Raw genomic sequence first — 21,756 nt, 5'->3', positions numbered from 1 at the left:
ATGGCAAACTCCACTTGAGTCCCAGCCAGTGTGTTTATAAAGGTTTAGTAAAGTTTCCTTTCTTATGCCTCTGTTAATAAAACCCAGAATCATGTATATCTTTTTAGCTGTTTTCTCAATTGCTCTCCAACCTTCAGTAACTTGTGCACATGTACCCTAGTTGTTTGTTCCTGCTCCCCCTTTAGAATTGTACTCTTTAGTTTATGTTGTCTGTTATCATTCTATCAAAATGTATCATTTGATACTTCTCTGTGTTACACTTCTCCAGTCATGTGTCTGTCCATTCCACCAAGCTATCTGTCTACCTCACAATCCAAATTTTGGAAATTTTCGTTTGGACATTTAGGTCATTTTTATTAGGAAGAGCATTGTTCCTAATATGTACCCTTTTCTCATGGAGAAACACCACTGAATTGTCTTCCTGTCTGAAAAAACAGCAGTTCTCTAATGCTCATTGTTTTCTGTCACTTAGCCAATTTCATACTGCCTCTGTCTCTTCTATTCCATGAACTTTACTGGCAAGACTCTTGAATAAATGCCTTTTGGAAGTCCATGTACTGCAAATCAACCAAATTACCTGTTTCATATCTCTCTGTTGCCTGAAGTTGGTTAAAGCTGATTTGCTCCACCAAATCAGTGTTGGCTTTTCTTAATTAATCCAGATGTCCGAGTGATTGTTCATTTTGCCTTGGACAAAATATAAAGCTTCTGCTAAATCAGTTAGTCTTACCTTATGCATTATCTATCATATTCTGGAAAACCTAAAACAATGGTTCACTAAATCATACAAACTCTTTACTGATTATTTGACAGGTCTCTCCAGTTGGCGTTTGCCTTTTTCCTGCTGCCAAATAAATGTTTCCGTTTGAGAATTTATCCATTTTCCTTTGGAAAGGTATTGATTCTCCTTTCCCTTATCAGGTAAACCATTCCAGATCTTCTTCATCGTGCATTAAAAAAGTCCCTTCATCTGTCCTCTAGTTCTTCATGCCATTATCTTAAATCTGTGCCCTCTGGTTACTGACACAAAATTGTTTCTCCTTATTTACCTTATCATGACTGAGAACATCCACTAAATCTTTCTTCAACCTTCTGTGTGCTAAGGAAAACAGCCCCAGCCCCTCATACAATCAAAGTCCCACATCCCTTGTACTGTTCTGGTAAATCTTTTCTGATCCTTGAAGTCATGCAGAGAAAAAAGAGCCTCTAGTCTCCAGTAGGCCCTCAACAGATTTATGCAGAAAGTTGGCCATCACGCTTTTCAGTGTGGTGAAATGAGCAGCCTGCCTCCACAGGTTACAAAGGGAGAGCTACATAGGAGTGTTTGCCACATAGAGTGCCATGGCTATTCAATCACTGATGGGCTCACTGTAATGATATTTGATATCGCTATGTTAGGAGTTGGATTCAATACACATACTGTCTTCAATGAATTTGTTGTCTCTCACTGTATTAGTAGCTTCAGTTGCTGATGACACCAAAGTCGGAGGAGTGGTAGATAGTGAAGAGGAGTATCATAGTTTACGGAGAGACTTGGACAAGTTGCAGAGCTGGGCCGAGAGGTGGCAGATGGAGTTTAATGCGGAAAAGTGTGAGGTAATTCACTTTGGCAGGAATAACAGATGTGTAGAGTATAGGGCTAATGGTAGGACTCTGAATAGTGTTGACGAACAGAGGGATCTAGGTGTATATGTGCAAAGATCCCTGAAAGTTGGAAATCAAGTCGATAAGGTTGTTAGGAAGGCATACGGTGTCTTGGCGTTTATTGGTAGGGGGATTGAATTTAGGAGCCGCAACGTCATGTTGCAACTGTACAAAACTCTGGTGCGGCCACACTTGGAGTATTGTGTACAGTTCTGGTCCCCACATTATAGGAAGGATGTGGAGGCATTGGAGAGGGTGCAGAGGAGGTTTACCAGGATGTTTCCTGGTATGGAGGGAAGGTCCTATGAGGAGAGACTGAGGGATTTGAGGTTGTTTTCGTTAGAAAGAAGGCGGCTAAGAGGAGACCTTATTGAAACATACAAGATGATTAGAGGTTTAGATAGGGTGGACAGTGATAGCCTTTTTCCTCGGATGGAGAAAGCTAGCACGAGGGGACATAGCTTTAAATTAAGGGGTGGTAGATATAGGACGGATGTCAGAGGTAGGTTCTTTACCCAGAGGGTGGTGGGGGAATGGAATGCCCTGCCTGCTGCAATTGTAGATGCGCCTAGTTTGGGGGCGTTTAAGAGGTCCGTGGATAGGTTTATGGATGGAAAGGGATTGGTTTAGGTTAGAGGGTCATTGCTTTTTTTCTTAATTGGTCGGTGCAACATCGTGGGCCAAAGGGCCTGTTCTGTGCTGTTATGTTCTATGTTACCAAGATAACAGGAAACAGCAGGTTCTTACAAGGTTCTGCAACCAGACATTCATCTCTCAATGGTTGTATGAGTGTCAAGGGCGTGCCCATGCATATCTGATAATGGAAGGCTGATTCATTATCCAGACATTCAGAGAAGATTCTATTCTACCAAGAGCATGGATGCCATGGGTCATTCTAGGATTTGTTGAGGGAGGAGAGGTGATCTACCTTACTGATAAGCTGCAGCTCATTTGATGTAGTTCAACCCTGAGTGCTGTGCAGAAGGCAATCAGATATGTGAGTGATGGAACTGTGACAGCTCCATGTGTCAGAATGCCATGTGTCTTTGCGGGAAATTGGCTTCTTTGGCAGCTCCCATGCAGTTGAAGTCTTTGTTATTCTTTTTGGTAGAAGACAAAGGTCAACAAGGAGCCTTAGTGAGTTGCAGGACCACATGTTGCAGATGTAACCTACTGATGTCACTGTTTGATGGATGGGTGGATAATTTGGAAAGTAGTTGAATGCGTGGAGGTGATTCTCCCAAGAAAGTTCTAAGTGCTGAAATTGTAGGAAAACTAGCGTAAATCGTGATTGTTTTTTCAGTGGGAGTTTAGACTCGAATCTCCCACACTCTGTGCAATGTAGAGGTCACAATCGCAAATAAAATTAAAAGCTCAGATAGTGAGTCCTTTTCACGCTAGAGTCTGACAGTTCCAGGCCTCTGTGCATGCACATTGGCCCTGATCTGTCAGCCTGCAGTTTGGTGGCCAGCTTGATTACTGGCCAGCCCGGGACCCCTGAGGTGTTGACCCCCCCCACCTCAAAGAACAAAGAACAACAAACAACCCAGCACAGGAAACAGGCCCTTCAGCCCAACGAGCCTGTGCCGCCACTTTAAAGCATTTTCCTACACCTACCTTGCCCCGTGTGCATGCAAATGGTACCCCTATTGTAGCCAGATTCAGGGGAGAATAGTGTAGGGTCAATTTGGTACACCAGTCAGCCTAAGAGCACATCTTTGGGGTGTGGGAGGAAACCGGAGCGCCCGGAGGAAACCCACACAACCACAGGGAGAATGCGCAAACTCCCACAGACACTGGCCCAAATCCATGTATCTGCACAGCTAGCAGTGATAGTCACTGAGCTGTTGTGGTGCCCATCTGCTGGTCCAGGTTTAAGCACACACATCGACACGAAGTACTAGGCTACTCTCGAAACATCCAAGAGCAGCCCACGCACGACCCACCGTGTGCATGCCCCCCGTTTGACAACATGGTGGACCGACACCTGTGGATTAAAAGAGACAAAACATTAACATGTACTATTACATTTCCAGTATCGACCCGAGGCTCTGACCCTTTTTAAAACTGTCTTATATAACCCTCCATCCCTGTTTCACTCATGTGCCTATCTAAGTAAACCTTAAACAAGTCCAGCGTGCCTGCCTCCACCACCTTACTTGGTATTCCATACCCCCACGACCCTCTGTGTGAAAAACCTTCCTCTAGTATCCAAATTATACTTCTCCCCCCTCACCCTTAGATCGTGACCTCTCGTAATAGTTGTCCCCAATCTAGGGAAAAGCCTGCCACTGTTGACTCTACCTATACCCTTCATTATTTTATACACCTCGATCAGATCCCCCCTTAATCTCCGTCTTTCTAAGGAGAAGAGCCCCAGTTTTCCTAATCTTTCCTCATAACCCAGTCCTTCCATACCAGGCAGCATCCTGGTAAACCTCCTCTGCACTCTCTCCAGGGTCTCCACGTCCTTCCGGTAGTAAGGTGACCAGAACTGGATGCAGTACTCCAAATGCATCTAACCAACGTACTGTACAACTGAAGCATTAGATGACAGCTCTTATACTCTATACCCCTTCCTATAACAGCTAGCATTCCATAAGCTTCCTTTGCAACCTTCTCCACCTGTGTTGACACCTGCAGAGACTTGTGCACTTGCACTCCCAGGTCCCTCTGCATTTCTGTACTCTTAATTGATCTACCTTTTATTATGTAACTCCTCCCTGCATTATTCCTTCCAAAATGCATCACCTCGCATTTGTCAGGATTAAATTCCATCTGCCATCTATCTGGCCAGTATACCAACCTATCTATATCCTGCTGTATCACCTGACAATCTTCCTCAGTATCCGCCAATCTTACCATCTTGGTGTCATCCGCAAACTTGCTGATCACACCACGTACGCCCTCTTCCAAGTCGTTTATATATATTACAAAAAGAAGAGGACCCAGTACTGAGCCCTGTGGCACACCACTGGTGACAGACCTCCAGCCAGAAAAGGACCCTTCCGCTACTACTCTCTGTCTCCTATTGCCTAGCCAGTTTTCAATCCATCTAGCTACCTGTCCTTGTATCCCATGTCCCTTAACTTTTTCTACCAGCCTACCGTGAGGGACTTTGTCAAACGCCTTACTGAAATCCATATAGACAACATCAATGGCTTGCCCATCGTCAACCGTTTTTGTCACCTCCTCAAAAAATTCTACCAGATTCATAAGGCAAGACCTCCCCTGAACAAAGCCATGTTGCGTATCCCTAATCAGATTGCAACGCTCCAAATGCTTATACATCCTATCCCTAAGAATTTTTTCCAACAATTTTCCTACCACCGATGTCAAACTCACTGATCTGTAATTACCAGGGTTATCCCTACTGCCCTTTTTAAACAGCGGTACCACATTAGCTACCCTCCAGTCCTCTGGGACCTCACCTGTGTCCAAGGAAGAGACAAAGATTTGCGTCAGAGGCCCAGCAATTTCATCTTTCACCTCCCTAAGCAGCTTGGGATAAATACCATCAGGCCCCGGAACTTTATCTGTTTTTATGATACCTAAAAACCCTAACACTTCCTCCCTCATAATAGATATTTCCTTCAAATGATCTACAGCTCCCTCCAAGACATTACAAGACACCAAACCCTTCTCCTTTGTGAATACCGACGCAAAGTCTCCACCACGGCCCAATCACAGCTCCCCCGTCCGTTCCCAGGCCAGCCCCGTTCCGCCACCACTTCCCCCGCCCCCCCAGCAGTGATGATTCCCTCCCCTAACCAGCAGACTCCCCTCCCCCCAGCCTGCCCTGATTGCTGGCCTCCCTGCAGCCCCGACCACTCTTGTTGGGTATGGGAACTTCTTGAAGATTGTGACTCCAGTATAAAAGAACTGTTTTGTACTAAAGCAGATATCATGGTTTAAGTTGTAGCTCCAAATGAAAGACAGATTTGTAGCACTTTATCCACTTTAGATGAAGATTCATTTGAGTGGGTGTTTCCCATTTTTTCAGAGAAGGTCTGAAAAGCACCTGGACGGTTTGATCTGTTGGCAATCTACCCTGTTATATTTTTGTAGTGTAGTATAATTTGGTGCTACTGTGAAAGGGCTTGTAGGCATACATAAGAACATAAGAAATAGGAGCAGGAGTAGGCCATCTAGCCCTTCGAGCCCGCCCCGCCATTCAATAAGATCATGGCTGATCTGTCGCTGCTCAGTTCCACTTTCCCGCCCTCTCCCCATAACCCTTAATCCCCTTTCTTATCAAAAACCCATCAACCCGCGTCTTAAAAATATTTAGCGAGGCAGCCTCCACCACTTCAACGGGCAGAGAATTCCAGAGATTCACTACCCTTTGAGTGAAGAAGTTCCTCCTCAACTCCGTTCTAAACCGCCCCCCTTTTATCTTGAGGCTGTGCCCCCTAGTCCTACTGTCTTTTTTGAGCGGGAAGAGTCTCTCCACCTCTATCCTATCCATCCCATTCATCATCTTATGCGTCTCAATGAGATCTCCCCTCATTCTTCTAAACTCTAACGAGTACACGCCCAGTTTATTCAGCCTCTCCTCATAGCTCAACCCCCTCAACTCCGGTATCAGCCTAGTAAACCTCCTCTACACTCCCTCCAGAGCCAAAATATCCTTGTGTAAGTACGGCGACCAAAACTGCACACAGTACTCCAGCTGCGGCCTCACCAATGCCCTATACAGCTGCAGCAAGACCTCCCTACTTTTATATTCAATCCCCCTCGCTATGAAGGCCAGCATCCCATTCGCCTTCCTGACCACCTGCTGCACCTGCAAGCTGGGTTTTTGCGACTCATGCACAAGGACCCCGAGGTCCCTCTGCACCGTCGCCTGCTGCAGTTTTTCGCCCCGTAAGTAATAGTCCTTCCTACCATTCTTCCTACCAAAGTGGACCACCTCACACTTGCCAACATTAAATTCCATTTGCCATTTCCTGGCCCATTCGCCCAGCCTATCTAGATCCTTCTGCAGACTCTCCACACCCTCCGCACAATTTGCCGTTCCCCCAATCTTGGTGTCATCAGCAAATTTCGACATCCTACACTCGGTTCCCTCCTCCAGATCATCTATATAAATGGTAAAAAGCTGAGGCCCCAGCACCGACCCCTGGGGCACTCCACTAGTCACCATCCGCGAATCCGAATAGCACCCGTTGACCCCTACTCTCTGCCTCCTATTTGACAACCAATCCTCTATCCACGCTAACACCCTACCCCCAACTCCATGTCCCTCGACCTTCTGCGATAACCTCTTGTGAGGTACTTTGTCAAACACCTTCTGAAAATCTAGAAAGACCACGTCCACCGGCTCTCCTCTATCCACCGCCCTAGACACATCCTCATAGAACTCCAGTAAATTTGTCAGACACGACTTCCCTTTAATGAAACCGTGCTGCGTCTGCTCTATCAAGCAATTCCCTTCAAGATGCCTCGCAATTTCCTCCTTAATGACAGATTCTAACATTTTACCTACCACAGATGTTAAACTAACCGGCCTATAATTCCCCGCCTTTTGCCTGGCACCCTTCTTAAACAACGGCGTAACATTAGCCGTTTTCCAATCATCCGGCACTTCCCCGGAATCCAGCGACGTCTGGAAAATAACCACCAAGGCATCCACTATCACCTCCGCCATTTCTTTCAGAACCCTCGGATGCATTCCATCCGGTCCTGGGGACTTGTCCACAATCAGCCCCTCCAGTCTGTCGAGCACCGCCTCTCTAGTAACAGTAATGTCATTAAGACCCTCCAGTCCTACCACCTTTCCATCGCTAACACCCGGCAAATTATTCACGTCCTCCTCCGTGAAGACAGAAACAAAAAAGTTATTCAATACCTTAGCCATATCCCCATCCCCTACCACTAGGTGTCCTTTCTCATCCTCTAAAGGACCAACATTCACCCTAGCCAGCCTCTTCCTTTTTATATATTTATAAAAACTCTTGCTATCCTTTTTTATATTAAGCGCTAGCCCAGCTTCATAGTTTCTCCTACCCTTCTTTATCAACTTCCTTGTCAATCTTTGTTGACATTTAAACCTCTCCCAATCCTCTTCTTGCCCACTACTCTTAGCTACTCTAAATTCCTCCGCTTTTAATTTAACACTTTCCTTCACCTCCTTCGTTATCCACGGCTTATTACCTCTCCTCCTACTATCCTTTTTGACCATCGGAATAAATTTCTGCTGAGCACCAAGAAAGATCTCCTTAAAGATCCTCCACTGCTCCTCAACAGACCCTCCCTCCAACGCGCTCCCCCAGTCCACATTCACCAATTCTTCTCTCATCCTACCGTACTCCCCTCTATTCAAACAAAGGACGCGTGTCCGGGAACCCACTTTCTCCTCCTCCATCTGCAACAGAAACTCCACCATACAATGATCACTCTCCCCGAGAGGATCCTTCACGACAAGGTCCCTAATTCTACCCGCCTCATTACATAGCACCAGATCCAAGATAGCTTGCACAGCATGCACGAGATTGTAATAAAGGTTTGTTGAACAGCAGAATATGTTTGAAAGTCACTCCAAAGCATTTTACAAATGTATAAGGAAAATAAATGCTGAGCCAAAGATGAAAATGCATTTATTAGTCACAAATAAGGCTTACATTAACACTGCAAATGAAGTTACTGTGAAATTCCCCTAGTCGCCACATTCCGGCGCCTGTTTGGGTCAGTGCTCCTAACCAGCACTTCATTAAGACTGTGGGAGGAAACCAGAGCACCTGGAGGAAACCCATGCAGAGAACGTGCAAACTCCACACAGACAGTGACCCAATCCGCGAACTGAACCTGGGTCCCTGGCACTTTGAGGCAGCAGTGCTAACCATTGTGCCACCATGCTGCTAATTAGGAGAAGCAACCAAGAATGCGGTTAGTATCATGTTTTAAGGAAGGCCTTAAATGAGGAGAGGGATTGAGCATCTACAGAGGGAGTCCCAGAGAGTACAGCCTAGACAATTGAAGGAGGACCAATGAGTATGGTCACTGTCAGAAGATGCAAAGAGGAGTGTTAGGTGAAGGGCATGTTACTGACAGGAAGGAAATTAATTTAACAGCCCTGATCGCTCTACTTGCTACCAGTTCTTAGACAAAGTGTGTTTGATTATTGATTTCCCCCTTTGTAAGTGGTGTCTTCAATCCTTAAATTTGGAGTATTCCAATCCTCTGAGTAACTAGCACAAAAAGTTGAGGTAAGATAAAAACTAAAATGGTTGATTGGTTTCACACACAAACAACATATGGAAAAGGATTTTGTAACGTCTGTCCCTTTTGTATTGATATGATAAAAGAGGGATAAGAGATAAGGGCCAGATTATTAGAGACTAAAATCAAGTCTAATGGAAGGTTTCTTCTGAGAAGAGGTCAGTTGACTGGTGCAGGGTGCCCATCTGCTGGTGGAGCAGGTGATCAGGAAGGCAAATGGGATGCTGGCCTTTACAGTGAGGGGGATAGAATATAAAAACAGGGAGGTCTTGCTGCAACTGTACAGGACACTGGTGAGGCCGCAGCTGGAGTACTGTGTGTAGTTTTGGTCGCCGCACTTGCGCAAGGATATTTTGGCCTTGGAGGGAGTGCAGAGGAGGTTCACTAGGCTGATACCGGAGACGAGGGTGTTGGACTCTGAAGAGAGACTAAATAGACTGGGTCTGTACTCGTTGGAGTTTAGACGGATGAAGGGGAATCTTATAGGGACACATAAGATAATGAAAGGGATGGATTGGGTAGAGGTAGAGAGATTCTTCCCGCTTAGAAAGGTTAGCAGGACTAGAGGACACAGCCTCAAGATAAGGGTGGGGCAGTTTAGATCGGAGTTGAGGAGGAACTTCTTCACTCAAAGGGTGGTGAATCTCTGGAATTCTCTGCCCGTTGAAGTGGTGGAGGCTACCTCGCTAAATATATTTAAGTCACGGGTAGATAGGTTTTTGACAGACAGAATTAAGGGTTATGGGGAGAGGGCGGGAAAGTGGAACTGATCCACTTCAGATCAGCCATGATCTTATTGAGTGGCGGGGCAGGCTCGAGGGGCTAGATGGCCTACTCCTGCTCCTGTTTCTTATGTTCTTATGTTCATCCTTCCAGATTTCCACAAGGGGAGAAAGTACATAGACTTGAATTAGGCTGGAGGGCACCCATTCCAATTTTCTTGCATTTGCAATGGTGAATGAGGGCCAGGCAGTTGCAGCTGGACCGAGCTCTTAGCTGCTTGATGGTAAGATGACAGCACAGGGTGCTGTTTACAATTGCTGTTCCCTTCAGAGGTCAAACAGCAACTGAAGGTAAAATCCAATAATGGAATCAGACAGTTTAGTTTTGGCCATGTGACAGCACGGCTTGGTTGAAACCCATTGTGTTTGAGGGCAGGTAACATTGGGCTATTAACACTACCTTGGTGGTGCTGCCTTTGTCCATTGCTCGCTGTGACAGAGCGGGAGCTCTGCCTTAGAAATGGGAAATGGAATTCCATTGCTGGCAGTCACAGAGGCATTAACATCTCTATTAAAAAATAATGAACTTCCGGCTCATTTTTTGAGGGTTAGAAATCCCTCTAGTAGGAATCATGGCTATTCATTGAAATCATTGTCCGCTTTAAGAAAAAATGCAAAATGATGATTTTGACGGAGTAGTCAGTGTGACTACTCTGCATGCATGCGTTTAAATTGACTTAATGGGCTGCATGCCCAACTTTACCACTATGTTCGCCCATCCAGTATCAATGCAAAACAGGCATGCTCCGTAGAAGTCCGATTCGGGCGCTTCAGCTAGTGAGGAGGTTGGTGCCCAGTGTCCGACAGCTCTTTGCTTGAAGATTGGTTGGGGGGTGAGGGGTGAGAGGGTGAGGTGGGTCCGCTGCCACTCTTCTTGAGATCGGTGGGGGAGGAGCTGCCACTTTGCCTGAGATCAGTGGAGGGAGGAGGAATGGAGGTCTGCTGCAGTCTGCCTGAGATCAGTGGAGGGAAAGGGGGATCCGCTGCCACTTTACCTGAGATCAGTGGGGGGGGAGGGGGCAGGGGCCCATGATCAGTCTGGGTGGTGGGAGGGATAAGGGAGTCATTAATGTTGTGGGTGTGGGGTGATGTCTATGGGGGGCTTGGGGGAGGCATCATCTGGCCCAGGAGGGATGTGGCAAGGGAGCAGCATTCTATCATTTGTTTACTAGGCATGCGCGGTTGTAGGCTCCGATCGGAGCTGCAGAGTTTTGGGCCTCCCATAGGTTTCTGCAGCATGATTTGGACTTGCTGATATTTTTGCAGGCAGAGTGTGTATGAAGGCGGTTCAGAACAGGTCTAAAAGTCTGATCTGAAACACTCCGAGTTTCAAGTCCGCCCAGCACTTTGAATAAAAATAGTAAAATGGGACCCTATTTCTCAGTCAGGGCAGATAGTAGGAGGTTGTGGAGGTTAGATAGAATGAGGTTTTGTTTGGAGACTAGAAGAATGAAAATCTAAGAAAATGGTGTAGGTATTTTTTATTCCTACATGGGGTTTTGCTGGCTGCAATTATTTCCTACCACACTTGCCCTTGAATTGAGTGGCTTGCCAGATTATTTCAGAGGGCATACGAGAGTCAAGTCTGGAGTCGCATATAGGCCAGACCAGGTAAGGATGGCAGATTTCCTTCCCTAAAGAACATTAGTGAACTAGATGGGTTTTTCCAACAATTGACAATGGTTTTATGGTCATCGTTAGACTTTCAATCCCAATTTTTTTTTATTGAATTAAAATTTTGTCAACTGCTACGGTGGGATTCAAACCTGTTCCTCGAGCTGGATTTTTGGATTACTAGTCCAGTGACAATAACACTGCTCGACCACCTCTCCACAGTCAGGTCAGTGAGGATGGAGTACTTGGTTTGCTTTTGATACAAATATCATAGTTTGTAGTTAATGGAATGTCAGCCAGGAGAATAGAGAGACAGGGTGTGCAGCTCCAAACGCATGCACCATGTCTTCAATAATGTATCTGTTGAGAAAGAGATGGACGCTGGTGATGCATCAGAACTTGGAAGTAGATAGATTTTTGGATAGAAAATTTGAGGTCAGAAGCTCAGTTTGGGATTGAATAAGACACTGATTATGGCCTCAATTTTCCCAATAGTTAGGCTGTATCATCTAGGTTTGGATGTTTGATGAGTAGTCTTAACAACACAGAATCAGTGGAGCAATAGAGGAAAGTGACTGGCATAGTACTATATGTCATCATGTCATACCTAGAATGAGACTTCATCTGTTGATGGTATCACCAAGGAGCCCAATATGGATGAAGCAAAAGACCTTATGAGGTGACTGCTTGTCAGAGAAACAATTGGCTCTACCTTGATGACAAAGAGGTGGGTCAGGATTGGGCCAGGAATGGCTTTTTCAGACAATATTTAGTAATGACAAAGGAAGCTGTGGGTTAATTTTGTCTGCCAATGTGACCATTGATCAGTGGGCATATTGTGGACAAAAACATGATTATATATAGCAACCCTAAGGTAGCAAAATGTCCCAATGTGCCACACAGGTGCTTTATCAGACAAAATTAGACAGCAAGTCATATGGACATAATAGGACTAGTTGACTAAAAGCTTGATTGAAGTACTAATTATTAAGGAGCAACCTAAAGGAGGAAAGAGAAGCATGGTTGCCAGTAGCGATGGGAGCACAAGAGGCCAGAATTTGAGAAAATCTGAGATCCTGAAAGGAGGGTACAGAGGTATTAAGAGGCAAACTCATGGTGGAGCAAGAATAAGAATTTTAATTTCAGGGAGGCCTGTTAAATTTGATGAATGGATAAATTAAGTATTAATTATTATAGTAACCAGGAAAGTAGCTGCTGTCTGTTCTCTTAACTGAAAACCAACCATTAAAGTAAGAGGCCAGAAATTGCTGTAATGCCTGAATTTGTGGCAAATGTGAAATGAACTTTGGCTTACTGCTAATATTCCATTGTATTTATACCACAAATATTTGGAAGGTTGTCACACATTGAATCTCCTATCCAATGGCTTATCTCCTTCACTAATGTGAAAAAGGGATCAAGAAAGAAAGAATGAACAGTAGAGAAGGGAATTGGATGAATTATGATGAAAATGGATTAATTTCTATTGCAACAAAAAGATATATAGAGCGAAAGAAGTGAATTAGCAGTGAGAAAAGACAAAATGTAAAAAAACTGAAATAAGCAGAAGAGAACTTGGCCACCCAGTGGTATTTGGTATTATTGTATTGATTGTTGAGAAGTTAGGAGTGAATGACAGGGTAAGTATATGAAACATTTTTCATTTACAAAGTAAAGAACCATAATTTACGCATTCTGATCAGGAATAGTGCGTGGTGGCACAGTGGTTAGCATTGCTGCTTCACAGCACCATCGACACTGCTTCAATTTCAGCCTTGGTGATGGTCTGTGGGGATTTTGCACGTTCTCCCCGTGTCTGCGTGGGTTTCTTCCGGATACTCCGATTTCCTCCCACAATAAAAGATGTACAGGATAGGTGAATTGTCCACTTATTGGCCTTCACCTGCATATAATTAAAAACAACTGGTATTCAATTAACAGGCCAAAATGTTCATTTCAAAAGAAAACGTAGTGATTTTGCATTGAATGACTGACCCTCTTCTGAGTGTCAAAACAATTTTGCATACTGGAAACTATTGCCATCTTTCATTAACAGGGATGACAAGACTGGCACAATAATGCTATCAAGACAGATTAAAAATATAATTTGATTTGATTTATTATTGTCAGATGTATTGGTATACAGTGAAAATGATTGTTTCTTGCACATTATTTAGACAAAGCATACCATTCATAGAGAAGGACAGGAGGGAGTGCAGAATAGTGTTAAATCATAACTAGGGGTAGAGAAGGATCAACTTAATGTGAGGTAAGTCCATTCAAAAGTCTGATAGCAGCAGGAAAGAAGCTGTTCTTAAGTTGTTTGGTTTGTGACCTGACTTTTGTATCTTTTTCCTGATGGAAGAAGATGAAAGAGAGTATGTCCATGGTACGTGGGGTCCTTGATTATGCTGGCTGCTTTTTCAAGGCAGCAGGAATCTTAGACATGTCAATGGATGGGAGGCTAGCTTTACTGATGGATTGGGCTTCATTCACAACCCTTGTAGTTTCTTGTGGTCTAAGACAGAGCAAGACCCATACTAAGCTGTGATACAACCAGAAAGAATGCTTTCCAAGGGTCATCTGTAAAAGTTGGTGAGAGTTGTAGTGGACATGCCAAATTTTCTTAGTCTCCTGAGAAAGTAATGGCATTGATGGGCTTTCTTAAAACACATTAGAAACATTTTGCTACCTGCTAGGGTGAAATTCTGCAGTTTTATTATTCCCTTTTCTTGGCTACCCAAGTTTAAATGTCATAAGTCACATAAATTAGTGGTCCAATCAGAAAATGTCTGGAACCACTTATAATGTTATAAATTTAGTGATTGCCATTAAGTTCAATGGGAATCTCACAGTGCAAAGGGACTTTTTTATTGAATATGGCATTGCTAATGGCATAATGGTGCTAATTTACAGCAAAATGCTGCTTATAATTTATTTTTTATACTGTGAATTGCTGAATTTTTGTATTAAAGGCGAACACTATTAACCATTATAATCCCAACAATTTCTGGCACGTAATACAATTTGTCATTTGTAAATTAAATGAATACTTTGTAATGGGCAAAATTTCCTTTATTGTTTCAATCAGCTAAGATGTAGCATTGTAAAACTGAGATAGATTAAATGTTAGAATGAATATCAATATGGAAGCATGTTAAGGTAAGCATCCTGCTCATTTATTATCTCTTGTTTTTTGACAGACAATAGAAACACCATCGCTGAAAAATATTACATTCTCTGTAAAACCAGGACAACTTGTGGCTGTGATTGGACCTGTGGGTTCTGGCAAAGTGAGTTCTAGTTTTTCACTCAGTTATTTACATTATGAATGTATTGTCCATGGAATTCGGATATTGTAGCATTCACCTAAAAGGTAACTTGATATTAAATAGATCCTTTTTTTTTCAGTAATTTCATTCTGTTGTTACTTCAGTTTGCCATTTTTACATTTAAATTATTGTATGCTTTCTCAGACTCCCTTAAATGTTATGTTCAAGAGGGTTTTTTCCTATTTAGGAAAACTGATTACTTGAAAGAAAATTGAGCAGTGATTAAAATTTATTTTTCAGGCGCCATGGAAAAGCAATGTTTTGATTGTTATTTCACATTGAGTTACTGGTCACCTATTGAATCTTGAATAGTTTATTAAATAGAGCAGCAATTATTTAATACTTACGTTATCAAATTCTTATTTCCAGTCCTCTATTCTTGCTGCAATACTCGGAGAACTTTCAAAAGAAAACGGTATCCTGGACGTAAAAGGAAAAATAGCTTATTGTGCTCAACAGCCATGGGTATTTCCTGGTACAGTCCGGAGCAACATCCTATTTGGCAAAGAGTACCACAGAGCAAAATATGAAAGGATCCTCACTGCTTGTGCTCTGAAGAAAGTGAGTACTGAAAGCTTAACTTGCACTGATTCTGATGCTCACATATTGTTTTATTTGTATATTAGTTAAATAGTTTGAAGAAGAATTGGCATCATAACTGCAGTGCAGTGTATCGGGTGTATCTCCTGCAGTGTATTGGGGGTGACCACAGAGGGCAAGCGCTGTGTTACTCTTGTGAGATAGAGGAAGGAGGCGCTTGGGGGTCAGGTACTGGAAGCATGCAGGGTGCTGGGATTGGGGAAACTGGAGGTGGTTTGGGAGAAGATGCTAGATGGATTAAACACCTACCCTTGCTGCCCGGATGACGTCATTGACCTTTTTTTGGCACTGCTTCCCTGTTCTGAAGGCCAATGCATAGCATAACAGCCGGCAACTGCCTCCCAGCCACATTGCCATCACTTTTCCTTAGACGGCACCCTACTGGGGGGAGATGGTGTGCAGCCGTGCCTCCACAGCATCCAGCAATCTGCACAGGTCTGCTTCTCCAAATCTGGGCACTGCCTTCTTAGATATGTTGCCGTGCAGTATCTGACTGTTTGTCCATCCTTGGAGCTTTTATGGAGATGCCCCTTGTTAGGGCAGATCTGCTGCAGGAAGTTTGGGAGAACATCCCAGCAAGTTAAATGCAGTTTGCTTGTTACCATTGAAGAGAAGGCAAGTGAGCAGTTGCAGGTATGCTGATGGGAATTTGGGGGATCTGTGCCTCTATGGAGAAAGGGAGGTGTTAGACAGCCATTGGCCTTTTTTAAGGTGACAGATGTTGGCCTCTTTTAAGGTTAGACAACCATTGGAGCCAGATGGAGATTGGGGCCATGTACAGGTGGGTGGAGGGTGGGGGGAACGACACCACTGCTACTCTGCCTCCGATTGGCAGGGGAGGGGGGGAGCCACATTGCCTACAATTGGCGGGAGCGGGTGGTTGTGGGGGGGGTTGCTGTCACTCTGGCTATGATCGGTGGGGATGGGAGGAGGCCACTGCCACTCTGCCTGCAATTGGCAGGGAATGGGGAAGTGCTGCCACTGTGCCTGCGATCGACCGGAGGGCGGGGGGGGGGAGGGCTCCGTTCTGCCTGCAATTGACGGGAGGGGGCTGTGATCGGTCTGGGTGGCAGGGGCTGGGGGGGACGGAGATAAAGGGGTCAGTAATGTTGGGGGGTGGAATCCAAAGTCTGTGGGGGCCAAGGGGAGGCATTCCCTGGCCCAATAGGGATCTGGCAGGGGAGCTGCTTTTTTTTTTTGCTGCGCATGTGCAGCTGGAGGCTCCAGCTTTTGGGGCACATTAAGTCCTGCCCACAGGCTTCTGCAGTGAGAAATTGACTCGCTCAGTTTTGCAGCCAGTGTGCATATGGAGTGGTCTAAAAATGCACCCAAAAAATCGGCTCTGAAACTCTCCCAATTACAAAACCGCCTGGCACTGAGACAAAAAATGGTAAAATACCGCCCATTGTCTTCCCAGTCAACCCTGCAAAGCCCTCCCTACTTACATCTGAGGGCATATGTCAAAACTGGAAGATAGCTGTTTCAATATATTTTGCTAGGTTTCTTGATCCAGTAGTGCATAACTAACACTATGTCACAATAAGTTGCCACTGCAAATGTAAAATACACTTTTGATTTGACCTTTACCATGTTTTTGGCAAATGTAAAATACAATTTTGATGGGAATGTAAAAACTGTGGAGATTATGTACCAAAATATGCAAACCAACCCCTAGCTACTACTGTCTGTATTTGATGTTTCATATTATTTATGATCCTGGCACTCTTTATCAAGCTTAAACTTTCACAATAGTTTGTTTTTTCTTTCGACTTTGACTCATGGGTTCCTCTCTTCAAAGTACTCAGAACAATGATTTTTAAAAGGATTTTTCTCTCTGCCAAAATTCCGTTCTTCCTCTTGAATGACATTTTGTCAAATCTGTTTCTGCTGTCACAATATTTGTTTGTACCACCACCTCTAAAAATGCATCTATCCTTTATTGCATAAAAAAGTACAAGAGCTGATCAAATGCCAATATATGGAAAGCCTCTTGCTTAAAATGAAATCCGCTTACATTCTTTCCACAAAGGGAACTTTCAAGATGGTAGCTACTGGGGGCAACTGACATGCAGCTCTCAAAAAGCTAAGGAATAATAATCTTCATTAGATTAAACATTTGATTTATTTTTAAAGCTGCTTTGTAACTTTTTTTGAATAAATGTTATTTGCTCAGTCTATATTGCCAATATAAAGTTATAGATAAATTTGTAATCTCATTGAATACATGAACAATTTATCCTATGCACACAAGATAACAACCTGACTGGAACTAACTTTCCTTTTTAAAATCGAAAAACTCTGCACTGGCACAGTGAAGCAAGGAGTGCCAGCTGTAACCAACCCCTATTTCATAACTGCTGCAAAACTTTCAGTGGTATCAGTCACACAAATAAAACATTCCAATGTACACAACTAACACAACTGAGTTTGCTCACTGTGGCTGTCAGTGATTATTCTACCTGTCAGCATAGAACTACCTCATAACACCTCCCCAATTGAAATTCTACATCTAAAGGTTTTTTTTAAAGCAAGCAGCATAAATTCCACAAAAAGAATTTTGCATAATGAATTGTTACATTTGTTAAATTGTAAAGCATAATATATCATATTATTTATGATCTTGCCACTTGATTGACTCTTGAACAATTTAATTCATTGATAGAATAAGCACATTCATTATTTTCTATTGGGGGTGGTTTGTCTCAGTTGGTAGCACTCTCTCCCTTAGCCAGAAGATTATGGGTTTAAGCCTCTCTACGGATGTAACATAGACTGACACATCATTGTAGTCCTGAGGGGTGCTTCTTTTTAATGGGAAATTAAATCAGGTCTCCGTTTGTATGCACAGATAAATGTAAAAGATCCCACTGCACTATTAATAGAAGAGTAGGTTTCCCTTATATCTTAACAACATTTCTCCCCGAAGCATTTTCTTGGTGTTAATGGGACCTTCCTATGTACAAATTTGACACTATATAACAGTAGCTGTTCTACAAAATAAATGATTCCTACATATGTAATCACTTGCTATATAACTTGTTATTTTTCATATCCAATCATATCCTTTTTAGCTTTTAATCTTTCTTAGTGTGGACAGAAACACTTTCCAATTATGAACAATTCAACAGCCTTAAAAGAACAGAAATAGAAACGTGCATAAATAAGGTGTCTTTCATTTGAAACCTTTTCATCCAATAAATTTGAGTTATTAATAGGAAAATATGGTAGCCAAGCATTCAACGATCTTCCCATAAAATATGTGTAGTTAATTTGATTTGGTGACCAAGACATTGCAAAGTTTCTGCTATTCTCAAAAGGGTGCTATAAAATATTTTATATCCACTGGTGCAGGAGCCTTGGTTTTATTTTTCATTCAAGAGAAAGCATATATGACAATCTAGCATTCGCTCGTAACTGCATCGAAATGCCATTCTAGGTTATTTGCTCAAGTTCTGGAGTGGGTTCTGGTATAATGAAGATTTGTTTGGAAACAGATGCAGTATCTGTGCAGACTCTTTGATCAACTGGTATCTCTGCTCCCTCACTCTGTCTCTGATTAGATTCCGGTAACTGGCCCTCAGCTTATGTTAAACTGTTTGTAGTTACTTGGTGTCTTTGTCCCTGTGTCCTTTCTAAATTTTCACTAGTGTAATTTGTCAAATCCAGTATACATAACAAACTGGTGTAAGACTTCTTTTTGGGATTCAACATCTATCCTCGTCTTTTGTATAGCTGTCTGTGAATTCACAGTACAAACTTATTTTGAAGTTTTTGCTCGGCTCCACAACAAAATGTTGAAAACTCAAGGGACGTAATTTCCCTGTAATTTGTTGAAAGGCAAATGGCATAAGGGTTTGTGGTTTGTTTCTTTATCTACTGGTAGAAGGCAGAATAACATCCTGTGATTTACCAATTATCTAGGATAACACATTTAGTAACATTACCTTCTGTGATTTGTTCAGTATCCAAGATAACATCTCCCATTATGGATCAAAAATGGATACATCTTTGAATGTTAGAAAGCTGAGGCTGTTAAATCTTTCTGTTGTTGTGTTTTTTTGAACAGGGGATTTCTCACAAATTGCCTTTTCCACTGTACATTGTCAGTTTAGAAAAGGTTGAGAATGCTCAAAGATTCAGTGTTGCATGCTAGGATTTAAATTGTTTTTAATAATGCAGGTTGTGTGGTCAATCTCTGTTCTTGATCTTAATTAATTCTTAGGGGAGATGGTGGTATTGTTGTAATATTTCTGGATTAGCAATTCAGCCTAATTCTTTGGGGACACGGGTCCAAATCACACCATTGCAGCTCATGGAATTTAAATTCAATTACTAAATCTGGAATTAAAAGCTAGTCTAATGGTGCCACAAAATCACCGTTGATTGTTGTAAAAACCCATCTGTTCACTAATTTCCTTTTATGGAAGGAAATCTGCTGCCCTTACCCGGTCTGACATGTATGCAATTCCTACAATTTTTATTTTGACTGTTAAATACCCTCTGAAAACAACAATGGCACAATGAGCTTTGTGAACCATGCAAAGTACTCCTTAGTAACATGTGGGAGCTTTGTCAAAATTGGGAGAGCTGTCCCACAAAATAGCCAAGCAACGGCTTGACAAAGGCAAAGCTAGGGCTGCTTGGTGATACAGTGGTTAGGCTGCTGTCTTACAATGCCAGCAACCCAGGTTCAATTCCCAGCTTGGGTCACTATCTGTGTGGAATTTGCACCTTCTCCCCACGTCTGCCTGGGTTTCCTCCAGGTGTTCCATTTCCTCCTCCCACTGTCCAAAGATGTGCAGGTTAGGTGGGTTGACCATGGTAAATCGCTCCTTAGTGTGAGGAGAACTAGCTAGGATAAATGTATGGAATTATGGGGATAGGGCCTGGATGCAGATTCGATGGACAAATTGCCTCCTGTTGCACTGTAGGATTCTACTCACGGAATCATGGCTTACCAACATTTCCCTCATTCCACCATCATCATCCCTGCGTATGACCTGTGCCACGGGCAGGGCAGACTCATCAGAGGTGGCAGAAATCAGGATGAAGTTGCCTTGGATGTCCTCAACATTGACTTCAGCCTTCATGAACTCTCATGGAATACCACTAAAAATGGGCAAGAAACCTCCTGCTAATTACTACTACTGTAGTTGTTGGAGGTCAATCATCTGAGACCCAGGATGTTGTTACAGGAGTTCCTTGGAGGAGTGTCCGAGGGCCAACTATCTTCAGCTGTTTCATCAATGGACTTCCCTCCATCATAAAGTCTTGAGTGGGATTATTCACTGATGATTATGCAATTTTCAGCACCATTCGTGACTCCTCTTGATATCCATATCCATATCCACATGCAGCAAGACTTGGACAACATTGCAGCTTGCTCTGATGAGTGGCAAGTAATGTCACAAGTTTCAGACAATGAGCGTCTCTAGCAAGAGAATCTGACTATCTCCCAATGACTTTCAATTATTGAAACCCCCACTCTGAGCATTCTGTGGGTTACCGTTGACCAGAAACTGAATTGTGGCTACAAGAGCAAATCATTTGCTGGGAACTCTGCAGCAAGTAACTCATGCTCCAAAGTCTGGCCATCATCTACAAGACTCAAGTCAAGAGTGAGATTGAATACTCCCCATTTGCCTGAATCAGTGCAACACCAGCAACACTCAAGAGATTCAACACGAACCAAGACTGTTTGACTGGCACCACCTGCAAGTTCCACTCCAAGCTACTCGCCATCCTGACATGGAAATATATCGCCATTCCTTTGCTGTTGCTGGGTCAAAATCCTGGAATTCCCTCTCTAATGACATTACGGGTCAACTCACAGTACATGGACTGCAGCATTTCACGAAGGCAGTTCACCACCACCTTCTGAAGGGCAACTAGGGAAGGTCAATAATGAATGAATTAAAAAAAACACATCCACCACCTTAAAAATTCACTTCCTCCTGCACTAAAGCACAGTGGCAACAATGTGTATCATCCATGAGGTGCACTGCAGCAACTCACTAAAACTCAGGTGGCATAGTGGTTAGCACTGCTGCCTCTCAGTGCCAGGGACCCCAGTTCGATTCCAGCCTTGAGTGACTGTTTGTGTGGATTTGTGTGATCTCTCTGTGTCTGTGTGGTTTTCTCCTGGTGCTCTGGTTTCCACCCACAGTCCAAACATGTGCGGGTTAGGTGGGTTGGCCATGCCAAATTGTTCCTTATTGCCCCAAGGCATGTAAATTAGGGCGATAATGTATGGGGTTAAGGGCATGGGGTGGGCCTCGGTAAATTGCTCTGTCAGAGAGTCAGTGCAGACTCAGTGGGCTGAATTGCTTCCTTCTGCACTGTAGGAAATCAGTGAATCCATCTCACCTTTGACAGCTTCTTCCAAATTCTCAACCTCTACCATTTTGAAGGACAAGGGCATCAGGTGCTTGGGATCACCACTCTGAGTTGGATTTATATTGCTGTTCCTCCCCTGTTGCTGGGTCATTGAGCCCATACCCATGGAACCATATAATCAAACAAAAACTAAATAAAAATATTGTTGGGGAGATATACATCCTGCA

General features: G+C 43.3%; 1 protein-coding gene across 1 annotated transcript in view; it reads left to right on the top strand.

Moving 5' to 3' along the window:
• Nucleotides 1–21,756, top strand: part of abcc4 (ATP binding cassette subfamily C member 4 (PEL blood group)) — a 411,789-nt gene that overhangs the window by 183,404 nt on the left and 206,629 nt on the right. Inside the window, exons 10-11 of the mRNA XM_080198151.1 lie at nucleotides 14,465–14,554; nucleotides 14,963–15,154. Of these exons, the coding sequence (XP_080054277.1) occupies nucleotides 14,465–14,554; nucleotides 14,963–15,154 (282 nt within the window). The remainder of the gene's footprint in view (nucleotides 1–14,464; nucleotides 14,555–14,962; nucleotides 15,155–21,756) is intronic.

Source organism: Carcharhinus amblyrhynchos, chromosome 10 (assembly GCF_965287045.1).
Source record: "Carcharhinus amblyrhynchos chromosome 10, sCarAmb.v2.hapA, whole genome shotgun sequence".
In the NCBI taxonomy this organism is placed as follows: domain Eukaryota; kingdom Metazoa; phylum Chordata; class Chondrichthyes; order Carcharhiniformes; family Carcharhinidae; genus Carcharhinus; species Carcharhinus amblyrhynchos.
The sequence above is the reverse complement of the archived record's forward strand: the minus strand, read 5'-3'. Positions and strand labels throughout refer to the sequence as shown.